The 17,744-nt window shown below is 56.9% G+C and overlaps 2 protein-coding genes across 2 annotated transcripts; both read right to left on the reverse strand.

The window, feature by feature from the left end:
* Window positions 1-233: 233 nt before the first annotated feature.
* On the reverse strand, window positions 234-11,267 carry DDHD2 (DDHD domain containing 2). Its single transcript, XM_066567263.1, has 17 exons — window positions 11,084-11,267; window positions 9,611-9,801; window positions 8,927-9,016; window positions 8,555-8,675; window positions 7,086-7,175; window positions 6,254-6,389; window positions 5,158-5,366; window positions 4,372-4,442; window positions 4,152-4,271; window positions 3,874-3,969; window positions 3,664-3,786; window positions 3,369-3,524; window positions 3,177-3,279; window positions 2,927-3,091; window positions 2,432-2,594; window positions 2,051-2,162; window positions 234-1,795 (listed from the first exon to the last, which is right to left on the reverse strand). The coding sequence occupies exons 1-16, from the start codon at window positions 11,265-11,267 to the stop codon at window positions 2,072-2,074; spliced, it is 2,109 nt and encodes a 702-aa protein (XP_066423360.1). The 3' UTR covers window positions 234-1,795; window positions 2,051-2,071.
* Window positions 11,268-13,444: 2,177 nt separating this feature from the next.
* BAG4 (BAG cochaperone 4) lies at window positions 13,445-17,707 on the reverse strand. Its single transcript, XM_066567295.1, has 4 exons — window positions 17,643-17,707; window positions 16,132-16,371; window positions 15,494-15,739; window positions 13,445-14,766 (listed from the first exon to the last, which is right to left on the reverse strand). The coding sequence occupies exons 1-4, from the start codon at window positions 17,688-17,690 to the stop codon at window positions 14,278-14,280; spliced, it is 1,023 nt and encodes a 340-aa protein (XP_066423392.1). The 5' UTR covers window positions 17,691-17,707; the 3' UTR covers window positions 13,445-14,277.
* Between the last annotated feature and the right edge of the window lie 37 nt (window positions 17,708-17,744).

Raw genomic sequence — 17,744 nt, forward strand, 5'->3', positions numbered from 1 at the left:
CCCTTCCAAGACAGGTTTCAAGTGTGTGTACATGCAAACAGCACAGGTGAGGCTGCAGCAGAGCAAGGCAGGTGAGTCAGAAATGAAACACCTCCTCATCAGCTGCAGTTTGCACCCTCTGTAACTCTGCAGCTTCAGTAGAATCACAGAAATAGCTTCACTTTCCCCTAAAACTGCACATCAGAGTTTTCCAGCCCTTCCCTCTCCCCCCAGACATGCACACACCAGTCATCTACTTATTTATTTTGGCTTTTACTGGAAAAGACATTAAATAACATTTAAAATGTATTTCACTTCCTTTTTTTTTTAACAAAGTGCATAACTTAAAAAGCTGATCATTAGTGTCCCATGTTAAGACTGTCCCTTTTCCTACTCCCATGAGACTTTAGCCAGTCAGGTGCTGACCAAGCAGCTGGGCTGTTCCTGCAGTCAGGTAAAGAACAGCTTCTGTTCCTTGGGAGGGGAGGAGGGATGGAGGCTGCAAACAAAACCCTTCCAATAGTGCAAATAACAGACAATGGAGGAAAAACAAACCAACAGGCTGTGGGGAAAAAAAGGCTCCTCACCCCATGCAGGGCAAAAGTCAGCAGGAGGGAAAGTGGTTTGGCTCTCCAAAGGCTGCACAGCAACACCTCACACAGCACTGGAGCCCCAGCCCAGGGCCTTTGGTGCCCAGGGAAGGATCACAGAGGCTCTCCAGCCCTGCTCCCTCAGAAAAGAGCTTCAAGGCAGCTGCAGACTGAGCTGCCTACAGAGCTGGTGTCATTCCTGCAGTGGCCAGACCCTGCTGGATCTGGGCTCCACCTTTGCTGGCTGCATTTTGTACATTTAAAGCTAAACCAGGATGAGAGCATGGCAGGCACAGATCTCTGTGCTCACCTGCCAGCCCTGTGGGACAGCAGCACTGCTCTGTGTCCCTGCAGGCCTCAGAGGGCTCACCCTGCCCTGGCACTGCCAGCTGGCTGCAGCTGGAGGGGAAGCTTTCCTCAGAGCAGGGACAGCAGGGCACAGGCTGGGTCAGGGCTGTGGGGAGGGTCTGGGTGTGCAGGGTTGGGGTGCTGAGCTGTCCCCAGCAGCACTGGGGAGCCCTGGGTGGGCAGGGTGGGCAGGGTTGGGGTGCTGAGCTGTCCCCAGCAGCACTGGGGAGCCCTGGGTGGGCAGGGTGGGCAGGGTTGGGGTGCTGAGCTGTCCCCAGCAGCACCCCACAGCAGGGAGGAGCACGAGCATGCCACTCTCACAGGGTGCTTTAGGGGCAGCCCTGCCTGGCTGCAGTGCAGGGCTGCACAGAGATGCAGCAGCAGTGCAGGGATGATGCTGGCCAGCCCCTGTGGCTCAGCAGCACTCTGTGCCCTGGACTTCACCTCCTGGGCCCTGCTGGGGGGTTTGTGTTAGCAGTCAGCAATCTCCCTTGCTGCAAGGCTGCTGCAGCTCTTCCCATGCTGTGTTTAAGGCTTTTTCTCCTCAAGGTCCCAGGCTGTGAGTGTCCTCACAGAGCCAGGTGAGGGCTCTGAGCCTGGACAGCTCATCTGCTGGTGTGGGGACTCACAGGGTGCAGGCTTAAAGTACACATTGCCACAGGGAGTCACTGTACAGGTGGTGTGTGTGTGTGTTTGAGCAGAAGTGGTTCTCCTTGACAGTTTTTCCCCCACCCTTAGCCAAAATGGAGGAAAATCCATCCTTATCTCCAGGCAGCAGCAAGTACTTGGGAAGCAGCATGCAGGACACGGCAGCAGAGGAGAGAGGAAGGCAGAGAAGAGATCTGGACTTTCCTGGTGAGTGCTCTGTGGGATTGAACCTGAGAAAGCAAAAGGAGAACACAGGAATAGCTGCAGTCAGAATCCAGCCCCCTGAGCCCTCCCTGGTCCTCTCCTCATGTCTGATCATGCTCATGTGCAGGGAAGAGGGAAGAAGCCAAAGGTGCTGACAGGCTAAAGAAGAAAGCTGACACATGTTCCCTGCCTTAGATAATGGATATTACTCTCCCAAACCAACCAGATCTCCTCTGAGTGTCCTGGGAAATCCAGAAGGGGTTTAGGCAGAGGTGACTTACAGCCAGAACAGCACAGGTGGGTCACTGGCTCCCTGGCAAAGGCTGGTCCAGTGTGATGCCTTGTGTCTGGTAGATCTCCTTCAGAACCAGCAGAACAGTGTCCTCTGACTCCCTGCAGGGGAGGAAAGGGCATCAGAAGGGAATGCCTCCCTGCCCTCTGTGATAACTGGGGCAGATGCAGTGCTCTGCAATGCAGGCAGCACGAGGAGAAGCCCAAGTGTCCTTCCTCTGTCCGTGCCCACCCTCTGTGTGTCACAGACAGGACAAGATCTTGTTCCTTCGACCCCCTGAGGCTTTTCTCACTACACTGCCTCTGAAACTGATGCCATTCTGCGTCACCACACGTAAATCTGAAGCCCTGAGCATTGCACAGACACTTACCAGTAGCAGAGATGCCCCTGGAGTGCAAACAAATACTCGTTGAAGCTCTCTATTGGCTTCTCCTGCAGCACGTAGTCGATGCGGTTCCCCCCGTTCAGCCTCCCCACGTTGATGGGAGGGGTCTCCTCCTTCATTGCTGCTGGGGGCTCCTCTGGCTTTGTGTCTGCAGGAAGGAGGAGCAGCCTGGCTCAGCCCCAGGGCACCAGCAGCCATGGCAATACAACAGCAGGGCCGTGCTCTCCCCTTACCCCTCTGCAGCTCACACGGGGGAGAGGCAGCTGAAGTGCAAGGGACACCCAGAGGAGGGGAGTGGGCTTAAAAGGTGGTGTAGTGTGCTGAGACCCCCCCAGAAAACCCCTTCATAAGGTGCTAACAGGAAAAGGCCACAGCATTCAGGGAGATCCAGGTGCCTCCAATGTGGCTGTGGCACTCCAGGCACGCTGCTTCATGGGCCAAGGCTGCACCCCTGGCTCCCCCATGCCCCCCACCACTGACCTGGCTGCTTCTCAGTGCCAGCCTCTGCCTCTGCCTCAGCTTCAGAGCTCCCTGCCTCCAGGGCGAGCACAGGGGACCGGGTGAAGGACTGCCAGGCCACCCTCAGGGAGCCCAGCAGGTTGTTCTTCAGGTCCACGCTCATGCGGGTCAGCCCTTCCTTCAGCTCTGCAAGGCAGGAGGGGGCTGGCTGTGGGGCTGGGGGCTGCAGCACTGACCCCAGGCCGGGGGACAGGGGCTGCCTGTGCCATACCCAGGTGCATCCTCTTCCTGCCCTTGTGGTGGGGCAGCAGCATGGGCTCAAACTCCAGCTCCGGGACGATCATGGGCTCGATCCGATACGCCACGGGGTCAAACTGCACACGAGAGGGGGACAGTGACAGTGGCCAGGGCTCGTCCTCCACGTGTGCCTCACGCAGGACACAGCTCTGGCTCTTATACCTACGGGGTGGAAGATGTTGAAGAAGCCTTTGCAGGTGGGCAGGCTGTAGTTGGGGTCGATGCGCTTCACTCCTCGCACCGTGAGGAACATCCCGATGGGAGAGCCAAAGGCAAAGAAGATGCTGGGCTTGTAGTTCAGCTGGGGGTAGTTTGCCGACACCTGGGACAGCAGGGGGATGTTCAACAAATGATGAACATTTGTTGATGAACAATGATGATGAACAAATGTTCAGATTTGCTCATCAGACAATCCCTGTGCTGTGTCACGAGGGTTTTGGGTGCAGCCAGAGCTGTTGTACCTGTCCCAAGCCAACATCCCGGTACTGGCAGCTCCTGCCATCCTCAGAGCTGTCCCCAGGCTGGGATGGGGACCCTGGCTCAGCCCCACCTTCATTGTGCCCAGGAGCTGCTGAACTCCGACCCTGCAGCAGCACAAAGGGGTCCTGGTGTCAGAGGGTGCAGTGGGATGGGATGTGATGGCATGAGCACAAACCATGTGGAAAACAAACCTTCATCCCTGTCTCAGAGCTGATGTAATGGAGTATTTTCATTCTGGGCCCTAAGGGAATTCCCATTTCTTTCAGGTTTTGCTCTGTGCACAAGAACTGGAAAATAAGCAAGGCTGGTGTTAGTCCAGGAGCAGAGGGATGGTGAGGTGTCTGTTCTATGGGACTGTGAGGAGATGGTTCATGTGTGACTCAGTACCAGGAGATGTGCAGAGATGGGATGATGGGGAAGAAAAGCAAAGAAGAGCCACAAGAGCCAGTAAAACAGGGAAACTTCTCACCAGTGCTTGCCTGTCCATTTTCTCCTTCTCAAAAACATCACAATATTCAGACAGCTCCAGCTTCTTCAGGATTTCTTTTACTTCCTCAATCCCCCCCGTGCTTGAGGTTGTCCTGGACCCCTGTGAACAGATCCAGAAGGGATCACACTCTGTGCTCACCACTTTGCTCTGCCCTATCCCCATGCAGCTGCAGGAGGGAGGGGTCAGTGGCCTCCCCTACCTGCACACAGTGCTCCTTCTCCTCAGGATCAGCCTTCTGGTTCGTCAGGAGATCAAACAAAATGAGTGACCCTAAAAACCAGGCATGGGCAGAGCATCAGCACCTGGAGGGAAAGAGCCCGAGCCACCTCTTTTTTGGGATGGAGGGAGGGAAAGAGGGAAAATCCTCTTTTGGGAAAGAGGCTGCCCAAGCCACCTCTTTTTTGGGATGGAAGAGCTGCACTCTGAGCCTTTTTACAGGCAGACAGTGACAGGACAAGGGACAATGGCTTTAAACTGGCAGAGGACAGGCTGGATTGGATGTCAGGAAGAAATTATTACTCTGTGGTGAAGCACAGAGAAACTATGGCTGCCACAACCCTGGAAGTTGAGACAGTGCTTGGAGCAACCTGGTCCCATGGCTGGAGTCCCTTCTAACAAAATGAGAGACCCTAGAAACCAGGCAGGGCCAGAGCATCAGCACCTGGAGGGGAAGAGCCCGAGCCACCTCTTTTTGGGGATGGAAGAGCTGCATCCTGGGCCTTTTTACAGGCAGACAGTGACAGGACAAGGGACAATGGCTTTAAACTGGCAGAGGATTAAATGTCAGGAAGAAATTATTACTCAGTGAAGAAATTATTACTCGGTGAAACACCAGCACAGGCTGCCCAGAGAATCTGTGGCTGCCACACCCCTGGAAGCTGAGACAGAGCTTAGAGCAACCTGGTTTCATGGCTGGTGTCCCTTCTAAGCCAGAGCAGCTGTGGCTGTGCCCTCCCTGCCCCCGGGCACGGCGGGCAGCCCTCACCCAGGCTGTGCCCTGCGATGGACACCCCGCCCCTGAAGTGCGGGTTCCTCTGCAGGAAGAGCCGGTGCAGGCGGTTCATCTCCGAGGCCACCGTGTCCACGATGGTCTGGCAATAGGTGGAGCTGTTGTAGAAGAACACGTCCAGGATGGTGTCGTTGATGAAGTGACGCAGGCGGTTGATGCTGGGCAGCGTGATCCGCTCCAGGTCACTGCGGGGAAAGGAACACGGGGGGCTGCAGCTGGGGAAACCACGGAAGCCCACCCTGTTTCTACAGCAAAGCGAGTTCTCAGGAGGATTGACAGAGTTTCCAACGTGGTGTGTTGTAATCCAGACCCTCAGAAGGCAAAGCACAGCCTGTGCTCTTACACTCCAAGAATAAAGAGCCTGCCCTGCTTTCTGCCCTTCGGTGCTGGGGCACTGCAGGAACTGGGTACTCAGCTCTCAGAGGCTTCAGCAAGGTGTGGCATGATGGCAAGGTTCAAATATTCAATCTGAGATCACTGTAAGTTTCATCTTTGTTTTAGGTAAGTAGTCAAATTAAACAGGAAGGCTAAAAACAGAGGTTGATCTCCAAGTACATTAAGACTTCTGTAGGTTATACAAATCTCATACTGAAGCCTACAAGAGAATTTTCTCATCTAACACCTTAATACTCAATATTTATTTAGTATGTGATAGCTCCTGTCTGGAGATGAATAAAAGAAAAAATATCCTTATTTCAAGGAAATAACACAAATAAACTATTTACATGATGAATGGAAACAAAACCAAAAATAAAACAACAAAAGAGAAAGAAAGTCATTAGGGAACCAGAGAGTCCTGTTGGTTGCCATATTTGATTCTATCTCCTGTCCCTCCTGAGACCAGCCAGGGGAGGCAGAAGCCCCTGTTCTGAGGATGCTGATGGGAGCAGGCACCTGCTGTGTGCTGCAGAATGGCAGTGGGGAGGTGCTCTGGGGTCCCTGTCTGCCCTGCTCCCTCCTACCCTAAAAACTCACAGCTTTTCCAACAGAACAAGTGGATTTTCCAGGGCAGGAGGCTGCCTGTGCCCCTTGCCAGCCCCCAGCCCTGGGGCAGGGGCTGTTGGACACTTACACATCCACACCAGTGGAATGCAGGGAGCTGTGCCAGTTCACAGGCAGGAACTCCACCCTCCCGACCTGCTGCTGCTCCTGGGCCTTCCTGAAGTGTGACTGCAGCATGCTGAGGGACACGTTCCTGAAATCATTCACTGTGAAACAAAAGAGCTCTTAGGGAGATGCACCAGGCTCTGGGGCCAGCCCGTGGCACCAACCACACTTAATACCATGAAAGATCATTACAGAGAAATCCCACCAGGGTCTTTAATCTGCTGCTGCTCCCCTAAGTCCCTGAATCTTTAACTACAGATCAGGGGAGGCTCCATGTCCTGCCACGTGTGCTTGCTAGATTTTGCTGCCCCATCTGCACCTCCCTCACAGGGGCAGGATAAGAAACGTTTAGAAATTTATAAAAAAATAACTCTGTTGTGAAGCAAAACTGAGGAGCAGCAGCTGCCTAAACCCTTTCAGAAGGTGGATTTGGTGGTCAGTGAGCATTCTGCCCACAGGCAGCAGGCCTGGCCATGCTGCCTGCCAGGGTCAGGGGGGCTTGAGGCAGCGTGTGCCAACCACAAAGTGAGGTTCCCTCCCCAGGTTCCTCTCCCAGGTTTCCCCCTCAGGTTGCCCCCCAAGTTCCCTCCCAGGTTCCCCTTCCAGGTTCCCCTTCCAGGTTCCCCCACCAGGTTCCTCTCCCAGGTTTCCCTTCCAGATTCCCCTCCCAGGTTGCCTCCCCAGGTTTCCCTCCCAGGTTCCCCTGCCAGGTTCCCATCCCAGGTTCTCCTGACAGATTCCTCCCCCAGGTTTCTCTCCCAGGTTCCCCCCAGCCTCCCCTCCCATCTCAGCACTACCGCACTGCACGATGCTGCGGAATCGGATGTCGCAGGCGGGGCCGATGCCGTGCACCACGAACACCAGGTGGTCGATCTGCAGAGGCTCTCCTGAGGAGGGGAGGGCAGTTCAGGGCATGGCTGCTGAGCAGGCAGCACCCAGCAGAGAGGCTGGAGGCAGCCCTGGGCAGGGCTGGAGCCTCCCACCCTCACCTCGGCCCATGAAAACCCTCCTTAGTGCCTGCATTTACACCTCCAGGCTGCTGGGGTATCTCACATTGTCCTGCTCAGGTCAGCTGCCCTGGGATGGATTTGGACCGACAGGACAGTAGAGGAAGGGGTGGTGGCTCATCCCCACTGCCCTTCACCCCTGCCCAGCACAGGGAACTGCAGGATCAGGGGGTCTCAGTGCTGAACTGCAGGATCAGGAGATCTCAGTGCAGCTGCCCCATGCCCACCCCACTCTGAGGAACCCCACGGAGCTGCATCTCCCAGGTATGGCCCAGGTGGAGTCAGGGCTTGTTCTCTGCTTCCCACACACCTCAGTTTGCATACGTGCCTTCCTGAGGGCAGGCAGCCATGGAAAATGGAGCAACTGCCTGATGTCCTCATGGGGCCAAGTGCTGAGGCCCCACTGGCAGCTCAAGGCAGCTGGGAGGGACAGAGCTGGCACCTGGGGGACAGCACGTGCCCCAGAGAGTCACCAGCACAAAGGTAAGTGATAAAGCACTGTGTCCCTAGCAGGGAAAGAAACTCCCCTCCTGTACAAATCAAGACCTCAGGGGTCATTTCAGGCACTGCAGAGCTCCCAGCAGCTCTGTCTCTGCACCCTCCCCTGGATCTGCAGCTCTGCAGGGGCTGGGGAGGTTTCTGAAACCATTTGGATCCTTTTGGCACAAAATGTTTTGACGTGCACTTGACTTAAAGGATCATGGGAGCTTCCTCCAGTCTTTGTGAGCGATCAGGGTGGAAAACACCACCTGGGGTTGTCACAGACATCTTTTATGAAAAATCTTTTCTTTAGGATTTTTTTCTTCTTGAGAAGCTGAGAGGCTTCAGGAACAAAATGTAAACAATGGTTATCTGCTGCTGTGGAATGCAACAGGTGCATCTGGGATTGGGCTCATGTGGTTGTTTCTAACTAATGGCCAATCACAGGCAAGCTGGCTCGGACTCTCTGTCCAAGACAGAAGCTTTTGTAATCATTCATTCCTTTTCTATTCTTAGCTAGCCTTCTGATGAAATCCTTTCTTCTATTCTTTTAGTATCATTTATATATAATATATATCATAAAATATATAAATATAATATATAAATATACATTTACGTATATTTATGAATATATAATAATATCAATAAAATACATAATATATATAATAAAATAATAAATCAAGCCTTCTGAAACATGGAGTCAGATCCTCTCTCTTCCCTCATCCTCAGACCCCTGTGAACACGGTCACACGGGGTTTGGGATGGGAGCAGGGGCTCACCATTGGGGATCTCCACAGCGATGTTCTCCACTCCTCTCTTCACAGTGCGGGGCCGGCCTTGCTCCGTGGGCGTGGAGACCCAGTCATCAGAGCTGGCAACAGGATGGTAGTGAACCATCAGCTTGGGAACAAGAAGAGCCTGTCAGTGACCCAGAGCAGGACAGCGACAGCAGCTGTGGCTGACACGGCGTGGTACCAGAGCGTGCTTTGCCCACAGAGGTGTTGGAAAGGAATGTGAGGCTGTTGGCAGGCTCAGCTGCCACTGCCCTCTCCTGTGGCACAGGCAGGTGAGTGGAATGCCTTTGGGACAACCCATTTGAAGGGAACAGCACCAAGAGACCCAAGGGGGTGTCCTCAGCAGGCCCTGCTCACCTTTGGGTTGTGCAAGATAATGACTTCTCTGTTGGGGGACTCCAGCTTCTTCTTCCACTCACCCAGGGTCACGGCAATCATGTAAGCTTCCTACAGAAGGGAACACCCACTGTGAGTCAGCTGGAAGTATGCCCATCAGTGTTCAACCTCTTGGGACACTCCCCACCCAATTTCCAGAATCTCTTATCAATACCCTGCAAAAGAAGCAGAGAAATCAGCTGCAGGAGCAGCAGGGTCATCCTAGGATCAGCTGCTGAGAATGTTTAAGAGCTCCTCACTTTGACAGCAGCAGCAGCAGACTTCCCCATCCCTTTAGAACTGGTTTGGTACATCAGAATGGAGATTATTGCCAAGATGGGTATTTTTATACGTCTGCCTATATATCTCTGCATTTGCATGATGCCAAAGGAAAGCCTGGCACTTTCAGGTGTGGTGGAATTTGCACCATCCCAAAGGAAAGCCTGGCACTTTCAGGTGTGCTGGAAGGATGCACTGAGGGCAGGGGAAGGGGAGGCCACGGCAGAGCTCACAGTTACATCAATCAGCTGCACAAGTGCCTGCCAAAGCCTCTTTGGAGTTCATGTCCTCAGGCCTGCCAGTGGCCTCGTACGGGGTTTGGGACATCAGAGGCACTGTGTGACCAGGAGAAGTTGGGATAGAAACCAGCAGGAAGGGTGTGCTTACCTCCAGTTCCTCACTGAAGGACTCTGAGTAGGGAATGAACTTGTTGTCCTTGTCCCCCTTGTAGAACCAGGTGCAGCGCCGCACCTCGGCCGCCTCCTCCTCCCAGTACACGGCCACGCGCCGCCGCGCCCGCAGGTGCACGTCGTACCTGCCCCCCGAGGTGGGCACCACCACGCCAGCCTGCTCCTTCCCTGGGGAACAGGGCCTGCAGTCAACCCTCCCAGGCCTCAAATAGCAAGCTCACAGAGGCTGGAGCATCTCCTTGGGCAGCACAGCCACCACGGCACCAGCACCACCTCCGGACCCAAACTCACTGCTGGGGTGAGATGCCCCAAGTCAGATTTCCCCCAGAGGGAAATCTGATGGGATTTTATGGAGAAGATGTTTTCTCTCCTCTTTTAATGAGGTTATAAATACACCTGGTTGGAAATATGAGCATGCCCTGGTGGCACCAGGGGGGTGGCACAGGGGGTGCAGCACTCCAGGAGGGTTTTCCTGCTCCAAGGACACCGAACAGAGCCAATTCCCATCATTTCTGAGGCTGGATTAGCACCGGAATCCCAGGGAGCAGGCAGGGTTTTAGCACCAACAGAACAAACAACATCCAGGACAATGCTCGACTTCCATCTCACCAGAAGGTAAGATGAAAACATTCCACTGCACTGTCCTTCTCTCCAGTTCGGGCACACGCTTACGTGGCCTCTCCCTGCCTGGCCTGGAGGGTAAAAGTGAAACTGAGGCCCTGGGAAGGGCATTGTGTAACGGTGAGGGTGCACCAGGGTCGCCTGTCTCTAAGGCGTTCCTCTCCAAAACAGAGACCTCTCTACAGACCTCAAACTGTGAATTTCGCTGCCTTTTGGGTCTGCCTGTGGACCCTGTGCCAGGCAGCAGCACCGGGGATGAGCAGCACAGCCTCTAATCCGAAACTTCCTGGGCGAGGGAGGACAGGAGCCAATCCTTGGGCAATCGGAGCTCTGCCTGTGGCAGCAGCAGGTGGCACAGATGGTGACATTTGGCACACAAGGGTCTCAGCACAGGGCTTGGAGCTGACCTCCAATCCTTGCTGCCATAGCAGGCACAGCTCCGTGCTGCGGGGACTCTCCCAGAGGAATTCCTGCCATCCTGGCAGCGTTCTCCCGGCCTCACCAGAGGATGCTTTGCAGCATGATTATATATAATTCAGAGCAGTATCAGTTGAATGGGGTCAGACCATTTGATGCATCCTCTCGGTTATTGGGAGCGGGCACATGGCCAAAAAAGCCCCAGTTTAAAATCCCTCGAGGGAAGAAAATCTAGCATCCCAGGTGGAAGCCACGGATGCGTCCAGGGAAGAATCCCAAGCACACAGCAGCCTCAGCAGGCCCATTCCTTAGGATGCTCCAAGAGCGGGGATGCCGAACCGGAGGGCGGTGGGAGCCGTGCCCGGTGGTACCGCGGGACCCCCGCCCGGCGTCGCGGCCGCTGCCGCCCTACCTGCGCCGTGCGCCGCCTCCAGCCGCTCCGAGTCCTGCGCGCTGAACGGCACCCAGCGCTCCCGCGTGTCCGTGACCTTGCAGTAGAACCAGTGCGGCACCACGGCCTCGTAGCGCCCGCCGGGCTCCGGCTCCGGGGGCTCGGCGGTGCCCGGGGGCGGCCGCGGCGGCTCCTGCGCCGCCATGGGGCTGCTGCGGCCGAGCCGGGAGCGCCGCTCGCTCCCGCCGCCGCCACCACCACCGGGGGTTCCACGGGAACCCGGCCCGAGCGGCCCCGAGCGGCCCCGGTGCCCCGGCGGCTGCTGCGGCCCCAGCGGCCCGGCCCGGCCCGGGCGGCAGCGCAGGCTCCGCTCCGGCCGCGGTGACCGCCCAGCCCGGGGCGGCGCTGCCCGCGGCCCGCCCCCGCCGTCACGGCCGGGGAGGAGCGGGGATTGCCCGCAATCTCTGCCCGCAGTCCCTGCCCGCAGTCCCTGCCCGCAGTCCCTGCTGGAGCTGCTGCCTGCGCCCCTGCCTCTGATCCCCGCCCGCAGCCCCGCGATCCCTGCCCGCGACCTTTGCCTGTCATCCCTGCCTGTGACCACTGCCCCTGGTCCCTCCCTGTGAACCCTGCCCGTGTTCCCTTCCCTTGGTCGCTGTCCCCTGCCCCTCCCTGTGACCCCTGTCCCTGCTCCCTGTCCCTGCTCCCTACCCCTGCTCCCTGTCCCTCTTCTCTTCCCTTGGTCCCTATCCTTGGTCCTTGTCCCTGTGCCCTGCCCCTGGTCCCTCCCTGTGAACCCTGCCCGTGTTCCCTTTCCTCGGTCCCTGCCCCTGGTCCCTGTTACTGTTCCCTGCCCCTGGTCCCTGTTACTGTTCCCTGCCCCTGTTCCCCGCCTCTGCTCCCTCCCTGTGCCCCCTGCCCGGGTGATGGTGGCCCTGACCTGGATGAGGGGCACTGGGGTGCAGGGAAACACCCAGCCCTGTGCCAGCTGCAGCACGAACAAACGCTCCAGCGTGGGGTGATTGCAGCAGGAACCACACGGTGCTGATTTCATGTTTGTTTTTCAGTCCCTCTGTGACACTTCAGCCTCCGTGGTGATTGAGAAACTCCAGCACTGCTGGAGAAGCAACGGGCAACCCCAGAGTAAGAGTTTGGTTTCTGTAGAGATGAGCCCAGCGATAAACAGAGACAGACTTTCTAATTTGGGGGTTGTGATGTGGGTGGATGCTGCAAGCGGATGCTGCAAGATAAACCAGTTGCCAGGAACTGCTATCCCAGTGCTCACACAGCAGGGACTGGTGAGGAAAACAGGAGGGTCAGGAGTGCCCAGCTCCCCGGCTGTGCAGCTGGAGACCCTGCAGGGCCTGCAGCAGTGGGTGCTGACACAGCTCCTGCCCGTGTCACACCATGCCCACTCGGATCACCCGGAGCTGTGACGCACTCTGGTCCTGCGTGGAGGAGGCAGAGGCAGCAGGTAGGGATGGGTTATTACAGCAGAGCTTCCTGCAGGATGAGGTGTGGGACTTGTGCCTGACCCCTGATCCCAGCTCAGCTTTGGGGGAAACACACAAAACCCAGCCAGGGATGTGGAGTGTCCCAGGCAGCCACGGTGTCCCACGGAGCTGTGGGATCCCCACACCCTGTGATGATATCTGCCATTTCAGCCCACTTCACGTTCTCTCGTGGGCTTTGCTCCAGGGATTTACATAACCCTCTGCCAAGGAGGCAGGGACAAGAAATATTGTTCAGGAATATCCTACCTGGACGGGTTCAGCTGATGGGGGAAGGGGTGGCACTCACAGGGGCTTCACCAGCTCAGTGACAGGGCAGCACTCTCTGAGTACTGTGAATTATTGATCTCCCAGCACAGCCAGCAGAACCCAGGAGGCACTTGCCAGGCTGGAAGCAGGGAACAGCTCAGAAGTGCTCCCTGCCTGACACAGAATGAAGCAGCAGCAGAGCCTTTCCCTGTCCCAGGACATGCAGCTCACCCTGGACGTGTCTGGCTGTGCAAACTGACCACGTGTGGTCATGGACACATCTCAACGAGCTCCAAAGGTCATCCTGTGGCCACAGCCCTGTCTGGGAATGTGGGATCTGCCTCCAGGACATCAGCGCTGGCAGCACACAGGGCATGGCCAGGGCACGGCCAGGGCACTCCCAGCCTCAGGCATCCTAAATCCCCTCCAGACTGGCCCTAGAGCCACAGCTGGAGGCTCCTGGAGCATCTGCACTGCCAGGGAGGCAATGGGGCACCCTGGCACCCCAAAACAGCCTTCTCAAATGTTCTGTTCATTGGTAGAGCTGGGCTGGAGCTTTGGTCTGAGTTACAAAACCTTCCTCACCTCTTCTTTTTAAAGAAAAAGAGACTTTGAGACAGCTCAGTTACAAAATAACATTTAAAACTTGTCAGGGTTTATTAGGTGCCACACATAGCAGTGAGTTGCTGTGCAGGTGGTAACCAGGAGGCTGGAACAGGCCGAGCTGTTCCCTCCCCGTGGTGCTGCACAGTGGGACACAGAACTCACAGGACGGAGAGGGACATAAAACAGGGGATTCTGACCCAAGTGACCTGGAAATCGCTTCCAAGCATCCTGCCCCTGCTCTTGCCTTGACTTGCACTTCTTTCAGTGGCAGAACGGGGATTTCCAGTCTGTTCCTATGCCCACAGGGACACCCCACACTGGCTCTGCACCACGCAGCAGGAACAGCCCGATGTGACATGTGCCAGCACAGTCCCTCCCTCCAGCTCTTCAGTGGTGCTCCTTGAGTGCACTAAACCCAAACAACCCCTCTGAGGACACATGGGGTTCATGGCAAGGGAGCTGAAGCTGAAATTACAGGCAGTGAGGACAAGCCCAGAGTCTTGGTTGGTGGCTGCACGTTGCAGCACATCTGAGGAGTGTCTGAAGCCTGGCTGTGGCTGTAGGAGGCACCCAGAGATTGGGCACAACCCCACAGGGCTCCATCCTTGGCCCACTTCTCTTCAACATCTTCTTTCAATACTTTTGCTGCTTCAAACCTCTCTCCATTTGTCCTTTGCTGAGTTGTTTGTCGGGGCTGGGCTTCTGGGCTGGCTTTTTGGTGGGTTTAATTTGATTTGTTAACTCAGGGCTTATTGCTATTCCATTGTCAATAGTGCGTAGCAGAAAGAGCTGAGATTTAAAAGAACTCTTTGGAACCTCAACAACAGGCTGTGTGTTGTGGCTCATGTGCTTTCACAATCCCTTTCTTTCCAGTTTTTCCAGTATGGCCTGAATTCTGTGGACGGACTCTTTCCTGGCCTGCCGGACACTGTCCTGGCCCCCAGTCTCAATGGAATCCAGCTCCAGCAGCAGCTTGGTCAACATCTCCTCCAGCAGCCTGTAGGATTTATCTGTCTTTTTCCCTACAAACTCATCCACCTCTTCCTCCAGCTGTTCAGCCTCCCCCATGACGTGGAGGATCCTCTGAATCTCTGGCTGCAGGGCTGCAGGATGTGTGGCAGGCTGCTCAGCAGGTTTGAAGCCCAGCTCCTGGCTCCTGGCCATGGGTTTCCGTGAGGTGTGGTCATAGAGCTGGGGCTGGGCACTGTACTGCACCCTGGGCTGGGATGGGGCAGGCTTGGCCACCCTGTGCTCGTTCACTGGCCCTGAGTGCCGCTGGTTGCCATCAGAATAGTAACTGTGCTGGCCGGGGCTTTGCTCAGCTCTGTCGTAGACAGAGTCCTGCAGTCAGAGGGAGAAAACATCTCTAAGTGCATTTCCTTTTAACCTGCAGCTTCCTGCTCTCATCCTGCACCCAACAGGGCTGGGGATGCTTGGGACAGGGAGCTGTGCTCTGCTCCCATGGTAGAAAACAACACCCCAGCAAGGGGCACCTGTGCAGAGGAGGAATCTGAACCCCTGAACTCCCCATCAGGGTGTCACAGACATCTTTTATGGAAAATCCTTTCTTTAGGATTTTTCCTCCTGAGAAGCTGAGAGGCCTCAGGAACAAAATGTAACCAATGGTTATCTGCTGCTGTGGAATGCAACAGGTGGATCTTTGATTAGCCCATGTTGGTTGTTTCTAATTAATGGCCAATCACAGCCCAGCTGGCTCAGACAGAGAGTCCGAGCCACAAACTTTTGTTATCATTCTTTCTTATTCTATTCTTAGCCAGCCTTCTGATGAAATCCTTTCTTCTATTCTTTTAGTATAGTTTTAATGTAATATAAAATAATAAATCAAGCCTTCTGAAACATAGAGTCAAATACTTGTCTCTTCCCTCAACCTGAGACCCCTGTGAACACCAGCACATCAGGGCTGCTACTGGGCACCAAAAAAGTGGAGTCACTTTGAAGCCTGCCAGACCCATTTCAAGACCCATTTCAAGACCTACCCAGGACATCTTGTCCTTCACAAGAATCACAGCCCTGGGTTTAAGTCCTCTGTGTGCAAACAGGAGCTCACCTGTGCCTGTGAGTCCCAGGAGGGAGGGTGGGAAGGGGCCCCGCTGCCGCTCCAGGCTGGCTGTGAATCCGAGATGTAGAGGCTGCCGTGCCCTGAGGCGGGCCAGGCGTAGCGAGGCTGCACCCCAAAGCCAGAGTGGGGGCCCCAGGTGTCCTCCAGGGCTCGGGGCTGTGGCACTGGGCCCTGCCCTGTCACCCCTGCGCTGCTGTCTCCATAGGGATACTGCGGCATTGGCATTCCTGGGGTCTGCGGGGATGGGAACAGGAGTTACAGGGGGGCACTGCACCCTCACCCAGCCCTGGGACAGGCGTTACAGGGGTGTCACTGCACCCTCACCCAGCCCTGGGAGCTGGCACAGGCATTACAGGGGGGGTCACTGCCAGCCCTGCACCCTGGGACAGGCATTACAGGGGGGTCATTCCCAGCCCTGGGAGCTGGATGGAACAGCAGCAGCTCAGGTTGGCCACCCAATTCCCACTTTCCCGACCCAAAAGCTCAGAGTCTCCAGGGAACAGGGCACCCATCACTTTTGCTAAGAGTAAAACCAGGCACTCAGAGCCACCCCCAGCCCCACCAGAGCCGCTTCCCCTGGCACAACCCCACCACCCATGCCAGGACCCACACGCTCTACCCTTTACCTGTGGCGGGGAGTAGCCGGGCACCGGGTGCCTGCGGAGGGCCGAGCCCTCGGGGGGACACTCGGGGGGGACGTAGCTCCAGGCGGGAGCGGGCGACGGGGGCCGGTAGAGGCCCGTGGGCTCCGGGGGGTAGGGGCTGCGCGGGGGCCCCGAGCAGTAGAAGCCCCGTGCCTGGGGCAGGCTGGCGTAGTGCGGGTACGGGGGGCTGTAGGCTCCGTTGGCATAGGGAGAATCCATTGCCTGGGGACAAGGGAAGAGCACAGGGAAGGTGATGGGACACGAGCACAGGTGCTCCAGGAACGAGTCTGGCCCTTCTGCAGGGGGTTCCTTTGCCCTGCAGCTGATTTGCCCCAATTTTAGGCTTTCCTGGTCTAACCTGGCTGTACCAGGTCTTGCTCAGCCAAGCTGGGCTCAGGGGGAGGTGTGCAGCCCCTCACAGTGAGCAGCTCCTGGAGGATTCAATGCCAGCTCTGCATCACTGACGAGAAGATGGAAAACTCCCCAGGAAAGTTCATTCTCAAACAGACAAGCTCTGCCAGCCAGTGCTCATGAAAAGCTCATTCTCAAACAGACAAGCTCTGCCAGCTCTCCTGGAGCTGCAGCTCATGTGGGTTTCTGTCTGCACACCCAGGCCACATCTGAGAATTTACCTGGATCCATCCCATAACTGATGCGTAGGGAATGTGCGTTTCCACCTGACAGTAGAGGGGATGCTGAAGGACAGGATTTCCCTGTACCTTCGGGCAAAGCAGCATTCTTCTACCCTGAGCTGCTTCCCAGCTGTACAGGAGGCTGTATAACCTGTGTGCCGGGATTTACGGAAGGGCTGGACAATCCTGACAGCCCAGAGGAGAAACCAAACCAAACCAAAGCGTGGCTGGAGAGCAGATCCTGCTCCGGCACAGCAAAGCCCTTCTTGTCACACCGCATTTGCATGGCAGCCCGAAACCCAGCTGCCATCAACCCCGCGGGTACCGGACCCGGCAATGCCCAGCCGCGGTACCGGACCCGGCAATGCCCAGCGCCGTTACCGTGGCCCTCCCGCTCCGCAAAGCGCTCCGGGGTCCCCGCGTTCTCCGCACCATCACAGCGCCCCAGAAACGTCCCCGTGCAGCGTCTCCCTCCTTCCCCGCGCTCCTTTCCGCCCCGTTACACGCCCGGAGGGCTCCGCGAGCAGAGCCACGAGAACCGGCGGGGGCGTGGGAGGCTCCGGGCAGGGCCGCCCAGGGACCGCCCTGCGCGCCCGTTACCGGGGCACGGCCGGGCTGAGCGCTGCCCGCCTGCCCCCGGGGCCGTTTCTGTCCCGGGGACCGTGCCCTCCCCGAGAGCCCTGTCCGATCCTGGGGGCCGTGCCGATCCCGGGGCCGTTTCCGTCCCGGGGGCTCTGTCCCTCCCGGGGGTTTCTGTCCGTCCTGGGCCCGTGTCCGATCCCAGGGGCCGTGCCCTCCTCGGGGGCTCTGTCTGTCCCGGGGGCCGTTTCCGTCCCAGGGTCCGTGCCCTGCCCCCGTTACCTGCGCGGCCGCCGCGGGCGGGCCCGGCCCGGCCGTGCGGGACTCCATGGCCGCCGCCAAGGCCACGCCCCCAATGCGCCCCGTGCCCAATCGGCGGCCGCT

This window comes from Molothrus aeneus, chromosome 29 (assembly GCF_037042795.1).
Source record: "Molothrus aeneus isolate 106 chromosome 29, BPBGC_Maene_1.0, whole genome shotgun sequence".
NCBI lineage: Eukaryota > Metazoa > Chordata > Aves > Passeriformes > Icteridae > Molothrus > Molothrus aeneus.

Coding starts and splice junctions, on each gene's coding strand:
- DDHD2 (XM_066567263.1), bottom strand. CDS start 11,267: ATGGCGGCGCAGGAGCCGCCGCGGCCGCCCCCGGGCACCGCCGAGCCC. Junction 6,390..7,085: donor CCGCAGCATCGTGCAGTGCG/GTAGTGCTGAGA, acceptor TTTGTTTCACAG/TGAATGATTTCAGGAACGTG. Junction 2,163..2,431: donor CAGGGGCATCTCTGCTACTG/GTAAGTGTCTGT, acceptor CCTCCCCTGCAG/GGAGTCAGAGGACACTGTTC.
- BAG4 (XM_066567295.1), bottom strand. CDS start 17,690: ATGGAGTCCCGCACGGCCGGGCCGGGCCCGCCCGCGGCGGCCGCGCAG. Junction 16,372..17,642: donor CGCCCGCGGCGGCCGCGCAG/GTAACGGGGGCA, acceptor CCTTGTCCCCAG/GCAATGGATTCTCCCTATGC. Junction 15,740..16,131: donor CCGGCTACTCCCCGCCACAG/GTAAAGGGTAGA, acceptor CCATCCCCGCAG/ACCCCAGGAATGCCAATGCC.